At 43.0% G+C, this 13889-nt stretch overlaps 1 protein-coding gene across 3 annotated transcripts in view; it reads left to right on the plus strand.

Annotated features, from left to right (window-relative positions):
- Positions 1–13889, plus strand: part of ACVR2A (activin A receptor type 2A) — a 78468-nt gene that overhangs the window by 37100 nt on the left and 27479 nt on the right. For all 3 annotated transcript variants that reach the window (XR_010304887.1, XM_064154698.1, XM_064154711.1), the window contains exons 2-4: positions 3346–3553; positions 7229–7338; positions 9616–9770. Coding sequence is in view for 2 of the 3 variants with exons in the window: in XM_064154698.1 (XP_064010768.1) it covers positions 3346–3553; positions 7229–7338; positions 9616–9770 (473 nt within the window). In the remaining variant the exon portion in view is untranslated. The remainder of the gene's footprint in view (positions 1–3345; positions 3554–7228; positions 7339–9615; positions 9771–13889) is intronic.

The raw sequence follows: 13889 nt of genomic DNA on the forward strand, positions 1-13889 counted from the left end.
TGGGAACTCAACATGAGAGCACTGTGGTTGCTGGCACTTGGGCTGTTGAGCTGCTTCAGAGCATTAATGAATAAGAAAGCTTGCCTGCAGTGAAGACAAGTCTAAGGAGAGTAGTTGGGCAAAGTGAATTTGGTGATATTTTCACTCTGTCATCCAATCCAGCTTGTCTGTGGTCCTTCAAAGCTAAGCTTGGCAGGGGAAGAGAAGGAATGGCACGTATGAGAGAAATCCAGGACTTCTGCTTTATTGCACTGACAGAACCAAATTGTTCAATCTGTTGCCTCATCTGTTTCTTGCCGTAGCTGGGAGTTGTAAAGGTCAGGCCATCGCAGCACAAAGAATCTAATGGTTACCATGCTGCATCTCGCAGTGTTACCAGCTGGCTAGTGCCCTTCTCCCATTGAACATCCAGGCTCGAGCCCAAAAAGCCTAAGCAGCATCTTCTGCCTATTTTGGGACTGCGTCAAAGTCAGAAGTTTCCGAAGGTGGGGACGTGGGATGCCCAGTTAGGGCAGCGCTGCGGCTCCGCTCTGACGTCCTCTGCTCTGCTTTCAGAGGGCTGCAGCAACCTTCAGCTTGAATTCCTTACTGCCCTGAGAGGTGCAACTTTTTTCTTCCCTATACTTCTTTATGGGGTATGTTTAGTGAGGGGAAAAAAATTACCTTCTTGTTGGTTGTATGTGTTTTGAGGAGGTGTGAAGTGATGGAAGGCTCTAGCAGTCACCTCGACCCTCCTCTCCCACTGCTGTTGGGTAGAGTGCCTGGGTGACAGAGATTTCATCCCACAAAGTCAAGGCTACAGCTGCTCCACTTGGTATCCCCTCATGCAGGAGAATAAGCCCCATGATTCTGGCTGCAAGGCATATAAAAATTATTGGGAGTGTATCTGAGTTAAGGAGGTAATCAGTGATGCAGGTAAATAGGTATGGAAGTGCTGTGGAAGGTCACCTCTGTTCAGCTCAGCGTGGTGTCTCATGCAGTTGTCACTCTAGAAAATATCAGGTGGGTGCACAGGCCAAGTAACTGTGCTTTTGTCACTCTGCTGTGACCCTTTCTCTAATTCAGAGGGAGTCCTCAGGCTTTCCAGCTCTTCCACCTCCCTCCCTGTTTTCTCATGTTTTAATTATATGTTAAGTGGTGAAGCCTGAATGGAGATTAATGACACACTCTTGGCAGCATTTGACAAGACAAAACAGGAGTAAAAGCCAGGGATTTCCTCCTTCCCAGGAGTTATGTTTATCATTTTGCACTCTCAATAGTCCTGCTGCCCCCAGCCTCACAGGGGTGTGGTGCTGCTGGAGCGGCCACAAAGATGATCAGAGGGTGAAGGACCTCCCCTGTGGGGTACACACTGAGAGAGGTGGGGTCGTTCAGCCTGGAGAAGAGAAGGCTCCAGGGAAACCTTGAAGCAGCCTTCCAGTACCTAAAGGGGCCTGCAAGAAAGCTGGAAAGGGACTTTTTTCAAGGATTTGTAGTGCTAGGATGAGAGGGAATGGACTTGAACTTGTGAAGGGCAGATTAAGACTGGAAGAGATTCTTTACAGTGAGGGTGGTAGAGATGCTGGAGCAGGCTTCACAGGGAGGCTGTGGATGTCTCCTCCCTGGAGATGTTCAAGGCCAAGCTCAACCAGGCCTTGAGTGACCTGCTTCAGTAGAAGGTGTCCATGCCCTTGGCAGGGGCTTGGAACTAGATCTTCAATGTCACTTCCAACCCAAACGGTTCCATGAATCCATGACCCTCTTACCTTTTCAGAAACACACAAGTGTATCCCATTACAATGATCAAGTTAACTTCCTTTTGAGGAGCCTCAGTCTGTTCATCTGGGTTGGATTTTGCTGTATGTTGTGAGTAGGCATTCATGAAAGAGTTAAATTATGTGTTTCAAGAAGAATCAGATTCAAAAGCTCAAATTGCTTTAAGGATAGTTGGGCAACACTAAATAAAGGACAGTCACCTGATAGCAGGTTTAGTGTGCCAGGCCATTCTGGGTCACCAGCATGTTGGAGAGAGGTGGAATCTGTGCTTTGGCCTACAAACACTCCTTGGGTTTAGAGTCTCACAGAATCTTAGAGTTGTTCTGGTTGGAAAAGACCTCCAAGAACGTCAAGTCCAGCCGTAGCGTGCAGGTTGGCCATGGTGGTGGGGCTGCATATGTTGGGTGTGCTGTGAGGTGGGGAGAGATGGCCTTAAGATGTCAGAGAGTAGGAGCACTTGTTTGTGGAGTCACTGCAAAGATCTAACATCTTCTGTTACAGCTGATTGACTGGGTTGAACCACACAGCAAAAACCCAGTACTGTCCCCAGAGATTAGAGACTGCTGCCTCACACCTCTTGGTCTCAGTTCCAGTTGCTCACTTGGCAAATCAGAATGACATGAAAAGATACCATTTCAGCAAAGTGTGCCTCATACTTCAGTGCTTTGTGTTCAGAAACTACATCACATATGAAAGCTGGGGGAAAAGATGTCAGTGGTTTAAAACTGCATTTATCAGTTGGGTGTAGGTTTCTGAGATGTGCTAACGGGTTTTTGGGCACGTGTGGCATGACACAAACCCTCTTTTTTGGTCAGTTCTACTGGCTAAAGCTTGTTGTTTGGCTGATTACTAAATCTTTGATGGTCAGTGGTTTCAGTTTTCAATGGCATCTCCATCATAAGAAGGGCATAGAACTCTTGGAGTGAGTCCAGAGGAGGGTGACAAAGGGCTGGAGCACTTCTGCTGTGAGGATAGGTTGAGAGAGCTGGAGTTCTCCAGCCTGGAGAAGAGTCTGGGGGAACCTTAAAGCTGCTGTCCAATACTTGGAGGGATCCTGCAGAAAGAATGGAAAGAGACTTTCCATGAGGGTGTCTATAGACAGGACAAGGGGGAATGGTTTGAAGGGAGAATAGATTTGGACTGGATCTTAGGAAGAAGTTCTTTAATGCAAAGGTGATGAGATTCTGGAATAGGTTGCCCATAGAGGTTGTGGATGCCTCCTCCCTGGGGACATTCGAGGCTGGGTTGGATGAGGCTTTGAGCAGCCCAGTTGAGTTGAGAGGTGTCCCTACCCTGGTTTGGAGGTTGGAGTAGATGATCTCAAAGGTCACTGCCAACCTAAACCATTGTGTGAGAAGTGTTGTCACGACTTGCTCTTAACTTATCAAGATCAGAAGCAATAACCCAGGTCACTGTTTGACTGAAGCCCTTTGTGTTAGCTTTCAGCATTTCTGCCTGTGACCTTTCAGTGAGGGCAAAGTGCCGCAGGTGCTGCATGATACTTTTACTTCATCCTCATTTTGATTCTTGACGACAGGTCTCGTCCTTCAGAATGGCATTTAATTGTGATTTATCCCTTGCTCCCTAAAGGTGCCATACTTGGCAGATCAGAAACACAGGAGTGCATCTACTACAACGCTAACTGGGAGAAGGATAAAACAAACCGCAGCGGAATCGAGCCTTGCTACGGTGATAAAGATAAAAGACGACACTGTTTTGCTACGTGGAAGAACATTTCTGGATCAATTGAAATTGTGAAGCAAGGTTGCTGGCTGGATGACATCAATTGTTATGACAGGTGAGTGAGTTTTCCTGTGCATTTTAAATGTAGTTGTAGTTTTACGCTGTTGTGCTTGTCCATGATTTAGTTCCTTGAGAGCGAAGGTAATAGTTCAGTCGATAGATATCCTTTTTAGATGCACACACATCACACATGCTTAATTTTTCCTCACATAACCTGTATTTAAGGCCCTGATTCTGTTCAAGCAATTCATCTTGTTTGCAGAGCAGTGCCTTTTCACAGCTCTTATTTACTTACCATACGTTAAATCTCCTTTTCAGACCATTCAAAGTAGATTTCTCTAATGACCTGAATTGCTAAACAATGCAAATGCAGTTGTTGAAACCAGGATCAACAATTCTGTAGCTCACTTCTCCAAAACCCTTGGAGCAGGAAAGCCACCACATAGAATGGTTTAGGTTATAAGGATATCTTGTGTCCAGAGAAGGGCTACAAAGCTGGTGAAAGGCCTAGAACACAAACCCTGTGAGGAGAGGCTGAGGGAGCTGGGGTTGTTTAGCCTGGAGAAGAGGAGGCTCAGGGGTGACCTCGTTGCTGTTTACAACTACTAGAAAGGAGACTGTAGGCAGGTGGTGTTGATCTCTTCTCCCAGGCACCCAGCAACAGAGAAGGGGACACAGTCTCAAGTTGTGGCAGAGGAGGTCTAGGCTGGATGTTGTTAGGAAGTTGTTGTCAGAGAGAGTGATTGGCATTGGAATGGGTTGCCCAGGGAGGTGGTAGAGTCATAATCCCTGGAGGTGTTGAAGCCAAGCCTGGCTGGGGCACTTACTGCCATGGTCTGGTTGACTGGTTAGGTTTGGGTGCTAGGTTGGACTGGATGATCTTGGAGGTCTCTTCCAACCTAATTGATTCTGTGACCTCAAAGCTCATCCAGTTCCAACCCCCTGCCATAGGCAAGGACACCTCCCACTAGAACAGGTTGCTCAAGGCCTTATCCAACCTGGCCTTGAACATCACCAGGAAGGGAGCAGCCACAACCTTCCCAGACGACCTGTATTAAAACTCAGATGTTTAATGGATTCTTATTTTTAGGCCATTCGGAAATAAGAGATTTTTCTAATGGCTTGCTATTGCCAAATAATGCAAATAGGGTTATGAAAACCAGAGTGTAAAATTCTGCAGCTCACTTGTCCAAAGGCTTTGGAGTAGGGAAGTCAGCACTTTGGATCTGCTCTAAATAGAAGTCTTCCAATCTATTTAAAAGCTCACCTCGGTGGCAGCTTTAAGAGAGATGGAATAGTCTAAAATTCCAGCAGATGGTCTAGCAAGTACCCATGAGCAGTAACAGCAGGACTTTGGGTTTGTTAGATGCTGACTGAATAAAGGTCGTGACTCTCTTAAGTAGTAATATTCTAGTTCTTTCAAGGTTTATTTTTCCAAACCCATTTAGATTCATGATCTCTCCTTTTCCTAAACAACAAACACACAATAGATCTTCATTAAAATGTTCTTTAGAGATTATTTTTAGCAATATCCTAGAAATCCTTCTGGGATTGTTTCTTAAATGTTTAATGAGCAGAAGAAATCCTTGGATTGGTTTCTATCACGTCAAGTTGACCCCCTGCACTAGGATGTTTCCTCTTTTAAAGCTGAGGTGAAAAGCATTTATCTGAGAAACAGATAAATCAGAAGCACCAAGCTTGCTTGCACAGCATGATTGGAATTCTGCTATGCTGGAAGCAGAAGGGCATGTAGAGAAATCAGATTTGTTTCTACTAGTATCTAATAACTCTAAGTCTTTGAGGATGTAAAACTACTTTAGGATTTTTTTTTTTTGATCCATCCCTTGCTGTAGCTTTGCAGAAGTGGAGTTATTTTCCCTTTCTGAGCGATGTTTATTTCTCCTAAACATCAAACTTTTAGGATGTAAACAGAATTTGCCAGTGTCAAAGCAGAATGAGGTCCTGTAGCACTGTTACTCTACTAGTTCTGCATGTATCTTTGCACAGCCTAAGGAAAAAATTAATCTTAAGTTATTCCTAGGAAACAAATTGTGAGAAGGAATAGGCAAGCAGCAGAAAACTGAGTGGAAACTCTCAGCTCTTAGGACTTCACTAATTTCTTTTAAGAATGTGTGTTGCTATGTTTTATAAATATCCACTAGACAAAAATTTATCTCTGGGAGTGAACAGTTATTTATTAAATCAGGAGTTACAACAGGATTCTATGAGCTCCAAACGGCAGCAGACTGGAACATAAAGAATAATGCCCTGTGGAAGTTGCAGTGTAGTTGTAATAGCTGTAAAGTAACCCTCATTTTCTTGAAGAGGAACCCAAAACTTCTTTGACAACCTTCAGCTGTATTTAAAATCCTCATTTAGCAGCCTTCCAGTATTCAGTATTTGAAGTGGGCTACAGGAGAGCTGGAAAGGGACTTATTACAAAGACATGGAGTGACAGGATTGATGAGTTTTGGCCTGCAACAGGGAAAACCTCAGTTTAGGTCAGAGATGAGGAAGAAATTATTCTCTATGAAGGTACAGAGGCACTGAAACATGTTCCTCAGTGTGGCCATTTGAGCTGAACATAAAAATATTCAGAACAGAGAAACTTAAAAGTAGAAGCTGTGAGTGGAGAGGTGAACATTCTAGAGATGGGCCATATAATGGCAACAATGGATAAGTTACTATCATTTTACTGGAGCATCAAGAGCTTTATGACTGGACACACAGCTTGTACCTGCCTTTTGCTGCTTCTGCTGCTCCCACTGCTATCTCCCCCCCACCACTGTTTTGGCTGCTGCTGCTTTTGCTGGCTTGCTTGACCCCTTCCCCATCTTCATTAAGGTTTTTATATTTCTGTAGTACTTTATTCTCTTTATACTGTTCTGGTTAAAGTATAAAATACACAGTTTGTTTTTCCCCTGACTTGCCAAAAATCTGTGTTGTAGGCAGTTTATTCTACTGGGGGAGGGATCCACCCTAACCCAGGACACTAAGAGAAGTTGTGGAGGCTCCAAGCCTGTAAATGTTCAAGGCCAGGTTGGAAGTGATCCTGAGCAACCTGCTCTTAAGAGAAGGTGTCCCTGCCCATGGCAATGAGATTGAATCTCGGTGATCTTCAGGATCTCTTCCACCTCAAACCATTCTGTGATTCTATGAACTATTCCTTCTGGGTTTTCAAATTCATTCTTCTCTCAGGTGGTCTTCTACATGACACCTATTTTTGTTTAATCAACTGTTTCAGCTTACTTGTTTGCAGAGCTCCTTCTCTGCAGTGAATTCAGTGAATGAAATCAACCCTGTCCCTGCCCATAATGCAGGCAGGGGGAATTGTAGAAATTTAATCCTTTTTTTTCTTCTAAAAATAAAACCAAAATTGAAACATTCTCCTGACTTCCCACCTGTACAACCTTGCAGTGTGAGGTTATGGTTAAAATCTAGGCATTGATGCATCCTGTTCAGATCATGAGCTATCCTGTGGGTGGTTTGCTTTGTCTTAAAAATAGCAGAAATGTGCTGTTTGAGTTCAAATGGAATTTCAGTGCAATAGAAAATAGCAAAACTTGAACTTGTCCTTCAGATTTAACTTTTACTTGGACGATAAATTGTTCTGGATGATGTCATGAAGTTGACTTCAAATTTTGGAGATGGGCATATGCTTTCTCTTGACCCAAAGTAAACAAACAAAAAAAATAAGATTAATAAATCTGTTTCTTATTCTCTTCTCTAGAAATGACTGCATAGAGAAAAAGGACAGCCCTGAAGTCTTCTTCTGTTGTTGTGAAGGCAACATGTGCAATGAACGCTTCTTCTACTTTCCAGAGATGGAGGTCACACAACGTAAGTCAGTCCAACATATTTATGAAGGGACTACTGAGAGTTGAGAAATGCTTTGTTCCATGCATGTTTTCAAGCTGTCTTATTCAGGTTTTGCAGCTCGAAGGTTTCTGATGCCCCTATGATGGAGCTCTCTGTGTCCTCACATCAAAAAAGCCTAGTAAATGCCATTTTGGAAGGTCTCTGTACTGGAAGTCATCTAAATAGTTAAAAGTTGATTCAGCTCTTTTCTGAGGGTGAGAAAAAAACAAATAATTATTTAAGATTATCCTTCCAAGATACAGAAGGTACTCTCCAATCTTAATCACATAATTAAACTTCTGTAAGTATCTTTGAGGAGACCTTGGAATGCCCATCCAGTATCTGAAAAGGGCTACAGGAAGGCTGGGGAGGGACTATTGACAAGGTCTGGTAATGACAGGATGAGGAAGAATGGGTTTAAACAGGGAGATTTAAACTAGCTGTTAGGAAGAAGTTGTTTGCAGTGAGGGTGGTGAGACACTGGCACAGGTTGCCCAGGGAGGTCAAAGATTACATTCTGTGATTCTGTTATCCACAACCTCCCTGGAGGTGTTGAAAGCCAGGTTGGATGAGACCTTGAGCAACCTATTCTAGAGGGAGGTGTCCCTGCCTATGGCAGGGGGTTGGAACTGGATGGGCTTTGAGATCCCTTCCAACCTAAACCATTCTATGATTCTTTCTATCTATAAGTCATTGTGTTAGAAGCCAGATCATTCTTCTATGCCTGAGCCAGCCTATGGATATACTCTTCCTTTTGAAACAAAGCTCTCACTCTGTTTCTTTAACTGGACCTTGGAATTACTCTTTAGATTGACACAGTAACCTTTAAAAAGGGGAGGGGGAGAAATTCCCTCCCAGGTTACAAAGAAAATCAGATTGCCAGACTTAACCAATAATTGTTTTAAAAACCAATAGCTGTAAGATGATTTGATTATTCTTGTATATCTTCTTCCAGTCAAGAATCTAATCTTGGCTGGAAAAGTGAATAATGTTAATAACTGAACTGAAAACAGCAAACATCTTGTGTACCAAATAGCCAGAGGAAGTTGTTTATAGAATTCAATAACACTATCTAGGAGATGAAAATACCTTTGGTTGACCCAAGAGGTATTCTTGTCTTTTTTGTCAGTGAAACTGCCAAAGCAATCAAGTGCATGAAACCTCTTTTGCTGCAAGGGTCTCTACCAGCTGCTTTAAGAGCAAGACTTCTCCAGAGCTTATCTGGAGGCTTTATGGAAGTGTATTCAACAAGAGATTGTACTTTCATCACTTGCAATGCATAGAAACATTGGCAGGTTATTTCTACCCTTTTCAACTGATTAATGACATTCCAAAGTCTAAACCTTTTCTCTCATGGCATTCTTGCAATCTCTGTAATGTAGAAACACCTTTGACATGCTTTAGATAGAGCTTAGAAGCACAGAGAAGTCCAATGTGCTGATGTGTAAATGTGGGTATCAAAGTTATTTCTGTGCTCTCCAGAATGCTGCCTTTTCAATGCTTCTTTATATTCCAATACAAAACTGAATCATAATCATGGAATTGTACTTTCAGTCAGAGTCCAGCTCCCCTGCCATGGACAGGGACACCTCACACTACATCAGGCTGTCTTGAGCTTCATCCAGCCTGGCCTTAAATGAAGCTTCCACCACCTCCCTGGGCAACTCCTTCCAGGCTCTCACCACCCTCACGATGAACAACTCCTTCCTAACGTCCAGGCTGAATCTACCCATTTCTAGCTTTGTTCCATTCCCCCCAGTCCTATCACTGCCTGACAGCCTAAAAAGTCTCTCCCCAGCTTTGTTCTAGACCCCTAAAAATACTGAAAGGCCATAATAAGGTCACTTCAGAGTCTTCTCTCCAAATTGAACAGCTCCGACTCCCTCAGTCTCTCCCCATAGCAGAGGTGCTCCAGCCCTCTAATCATTCTCATGGCCCCTCTCTGGACATCTTTCAGCACATCCATAGCCCTCTTTTGTTAGTAGCTCCAGGTAGGGTGTCACCAGTGCCAAGTGAAGGGGGAGGATCACTTCCCTTGACCTGATACCCACACTTCTCTTGCTGCAGCCCAGGCTCTGGTTGCTCTCTGGGCTGCAAGAGCACACTGCTGGCTCATACTGAGCTTCTCATCCACCAGCACCCTCCCGTCCTTTTCAGGGCTGCTCTCAAGCCAGTTACTGCCCAGCTATATTGCAGTGGGAGGACGCTAGCCAAGTTAAGCACTGGATGATTTTTGTTTGTTTTTCTTTTTGCTTTCAGCAACTTCCAACCCTGTTACACCTAAGCCACCTCTGTTCAATACTTTGCTGTATTCATTGGTGCCTATAATGGGAATCGCAGTGATCGTGCTCTTCTCCTTTTGGATGTACAGACACCACAAGCTGGCTTATCCTCCAGTACTTGTTCCAACCCAAGTAAGTTGCTCCATTATGATTTGGGGTTCTTTTTGACTAGGAAAACCATGTTCTTGAGGGGAGAGCAAGGGCTTTGTACCTGCCATGTGGCTGAAGTCTTCTGTTGCTTTCCTGTCTCAGAGGTTGTGATGCCTGCTATCTGCAAGAGCAGGAAAATGAAGCTTTATTTACATAGCCTTATCTCTTTTACTTGGCATTTGATGAATGTATGAACAACTACTTAATGTTTTTACACATCTGTGTGGGAGGAGAAACATGAAATGTAAAGCTTGGTGGACAGCTGTGGGAAGTTTATACTCCCACCTAGTTAAAAGGACTAAGCTGTCTGAAAGTTGCGTGCATCTGTACTTGAGTTGAGCTTTAAGTAGTGCTTAACTTAAAATAAAACTGAAGGAGAAATGCCAGTTCATGTTAGCAATATGCAGTGAGCAGAAACCAGGAGCTAGTGGAAGCTTAGCTATTAAAAAGCATGGAACTGGGAACAGGTACCAGTTAAAAAGGATGTTGAAGAAAATCTTCTGTTGAAGCATAGTTCTAGGGCTTAGTTCAGCTGGTGGCTTCACGTTCTTCCTCTTCTTTGTTTGTGTATCTTATGTTTTGTCTTGAAATGTTTCAGTTTAAGCAGTGTTTGTGTTGTACTTCAAAAATATTATGAGGTTGTGGCCTCCAGATTTGAAGTCTGTTGTGATGCATCAAAAACAAATCTGCGTGTGGCTGGTTCTGCCTGTTCTCAAGCTCTGGCTGATTCTGTAGGTGCAATTAATGTTAATACTGCAATCCCTCTTCCTTCAGTTCTGTCTAGAGATTTAATTGAGATTAGAAGGCCTTTATGAAAAGAGCTCAGGAGACAAATTCTTCAGTCTGAAGTAAGAAAGGTGAACAAAAGGGGGTGGTGAAAGTGGAGACAGCAACATGCTCAGGATCCTGCAGACCTCGGGAGCTGAGCTTTAGCTTCCTAACTCAGGGCAATGACCACTCCAAAAGCATTACCTCTCGTGTAGTGATGATATGGTTTGATTATTTGTGATTAAATACACATTAAAAATTTGCTGGGTTTGGTAGGACTGCATTTTAAAAGGATTTACAGGTATTTATTCTTCCAGCTTCTGTGATCCCTTCGATGTCACTGCAGAGCTTCAGGGCTGTTCCAGGCACCGCTATTGCCTATGGTTGATAAAACTGCTTTTGGTTTCAGTTTCAGAGTAATAGATAAGTAAAATTTGAGGGGAGGCAGTGAGCATATGTTCTTGCCAAATGAATAGAACATAATTTAGAGGAAAAAAGTATGTTTCCTGTCCTTGTGGAAAGTATTGCAGCTCCTCAAACTTCAGGCAATCTGTTAGCATAATTATTTTATCCATCTCAGAGGGTTTTTTTCATGTATTTGGGATTTTCACATCAACCTAGTAGTAGTCTGCACTGTAAGATCAAATTCATAGCTCCTCATCATGTAATTGCAGCTTGTGATTTCCTTTCTAGATTGAAAGGAATGAGGGATAAAATGATGGAAAAGGAAGCAAATGTTAAATCCTTGCGAGATCAAGACCATGAATGTTGATATTCTTCCTCCTTTTTATTGCAGCTCTCTTCTTGTGTGGTTTATGTTTGGTACAGGAGTGGACAGAACAGGGTAATAACCTGTTTTGTTAATGCTCAGATGATATCTGTTGAGCTAAGTATATGTTGGTGCTTGAGTTAGTTATGGTGTAATTACATTATCTTGTGGTGAATAGGCATTAAGGTTTGATGTGGAAAGTCAGGAAAAGCTACTTTTACCTGAAACAAGAAATGAAGTTCTTATGGAAATGGGATGGATGAATATTCTCCCATATGCAGCAGAGCAGTATTTCTCACTTTGCATTTGCTGGGAGCTGACTTGAGCAGGAGGCAGAGGAATTAGGAGGAGAGGGAAAAGCAGTAGTGATTTTTACAACCCCCCAGTAAACAGTTAAATACTTCTGCTATTAATATATTTGATATTCTATTTAATCATTAGGGTGTGAGGAGGATTTGTGGCCTAATGGATTCTTTGCTAAACCTTTCTGTGGCAAGTGGTAGCCTGGCTGGGTCAGCTGTAGGGCAGATGCTCACAAGAAAACAGGGATTTCTCTGTGTGAGAATACAGATAAAGGTTATCTCATTTTACCCAGTTGATTCCCAGGAGACATTGGGAATGCTGAGGTGCAGCGTACCCTGGGACTAATCCTTCTGCCAGTGAAAATGGAAGCAGAGATGAGGAATAGGCAAAAGCTTAAAATGAAGAATCACCAAGGAACTGTGGAAGAATTAAGAGATGAGTAAATGAAAAATGAGAGCAAAAGGGAAAGGAATTGTTTGGAATAGTTCAGACAAAGGAGGCAATTTGTTGGAAGACATCTTTGAATCTGTGGTGGAATGTAAAGGACAAACAGCTGAGAAATTGCAACCAGCTTCATTTTCTTGGGGAAGTGAAATTGCTTCATGGTCTCTGCACGGATCAGTCAGGCAGTTCCACACAACCCCAGCTTGGGTCACAGCCGTGTGGAGTAACTGAACTTTATCTTCCCTCTGACAGGACAGATAATGAGCTTTAAATTTACAGAGCAGAATTGCTTTGCAAACTTGATGTTAAGACTGGAAAGCAGTAAATATTTTTTCTCTGCTCCTTAGATACTCGGTTCCTGCTTTCTGTCAGGTATTTGGGTAGAGAAATTGAGGAGGTTACTAGAGCAGGTAGCTGCTGAAGTGATTCTTGCCAGTATCTGAAACAGAAGTGCTCAGGGGATCCTGAGGGATGTGTCCAGCATGGTCACAGCAGAGCTGAGTACTCCCAGGTGGACTTGTCCTTGCTGCCGCTACTCCATTACTCCTGACTTCCCTACTTCTTTGCCTCTTGTTTGTGCTGTTAGCTGCATGCTTCACTTGACTGTGTGGAGTGCTGTCTAGTTAAAGCTGTCAGATTGTATAAAATCTGCCACTCTTTAGCTTCTTAAATGAGTTATTAAGACATGCAGTTTGCTAAATACATCTGTGTATATGCGAAAGGGCTTGAAGGAACTATTTCATTTTCTTGTGTGTCGTTGATTTAATCACGCAGCAAGCAACTCTTTGTGTGGCTGATCCAATTTAGCAAAAACTGGGTGAGTGGTTGAAATATTTGATTCTATCTGGTTTTTAGAGAAAGAATCACTCTCCCCAGTTGACTGTTTTTTCACTCAGGAGCACCAGGTAGACTGGAAATGAAGCAGCGCTGTCTGCACACGCACTGATTTTTCGCTCCCAAGTGAGACGCAGCTGAGATCCCCCCGCAGCGTCCTGCTAATATTCCCAGCAGAACTCTGAATGTGGATGGCAAGGAGTTGATATGTTTTGCTCATTTAACTTTTACATCTCTTGAGCTTGGGCCAGAGTTGTCAGTCAATGCTAATTGCAACTGTGGTGTTACCACTCTGTCATCTGATAGATAGGACCATAACCTATTTTATGGCAGAACTTGACACAAGCAACACTTTTGGGTTTCGTCGGTTCACAGAGCTGTGGCTCCAAGCATTTTCCATCCATACTGTGCTAAGACACATTAACCTCTTGTACTTTTTGTTGAGTGCCCAAGTTATGAATATCTTACTGGATCACAGAGTTGCTTTTTTGGTTTTGTGGTGGTTTTAAAAACAGAGTCATATGTTGAGAGGGTTGGGGGGGGGAAAGCTTTGCAGATTCACATAATGTCATTTTTCTTCATAACCTATTTTTGTGCTTGCTTCTGCAACATTTCGAATCACACAGGTCAAAGAGGCTTCATGTTTTTAATCACTTAGCACAAGGAAGCCCTGATCTAGGCCCGTTTGGTGTTAACTAGAAATTTGAAGGCTTGGAATGGACAGGTCTCACTGCTATTGCCTGTTACTGTCCATAAAAGCAAGGCTGGCATCTAATTCCTTGGAAAAGAATTACCATTTCTTTCTCAGGAAGGAGGATTACATATGGAAAATATGACTACATCTTCTGCTTTTAACCCAGAATAGAATCATAGAATCCTTTTGGTTGGAGAAGGCCTTTAAGATTACTGAGTCTAACCATTCTCTGGTGCTATCAAGTCTGATGCTAAGCCATGTCCCCTCAGCACCACACCTCTGCCTCTGT

The sequence above is a fragment of the Pogoniulus pusillus genome, chromosome 2 (assembly GCF_015220805.1).
Source record: "Pogoniulus pusillus isolate bPogPus1 chromosome 2, bPogPus1.pri, whole genome shotgun sequence".
In the NCBI taxonomy this organism is placed as follows: Eukaryota; Metazoa; Chordata; class Aves; order Piciformes; family Lybiidae; genus Pogoniulus; species Pogoniulus pusillus.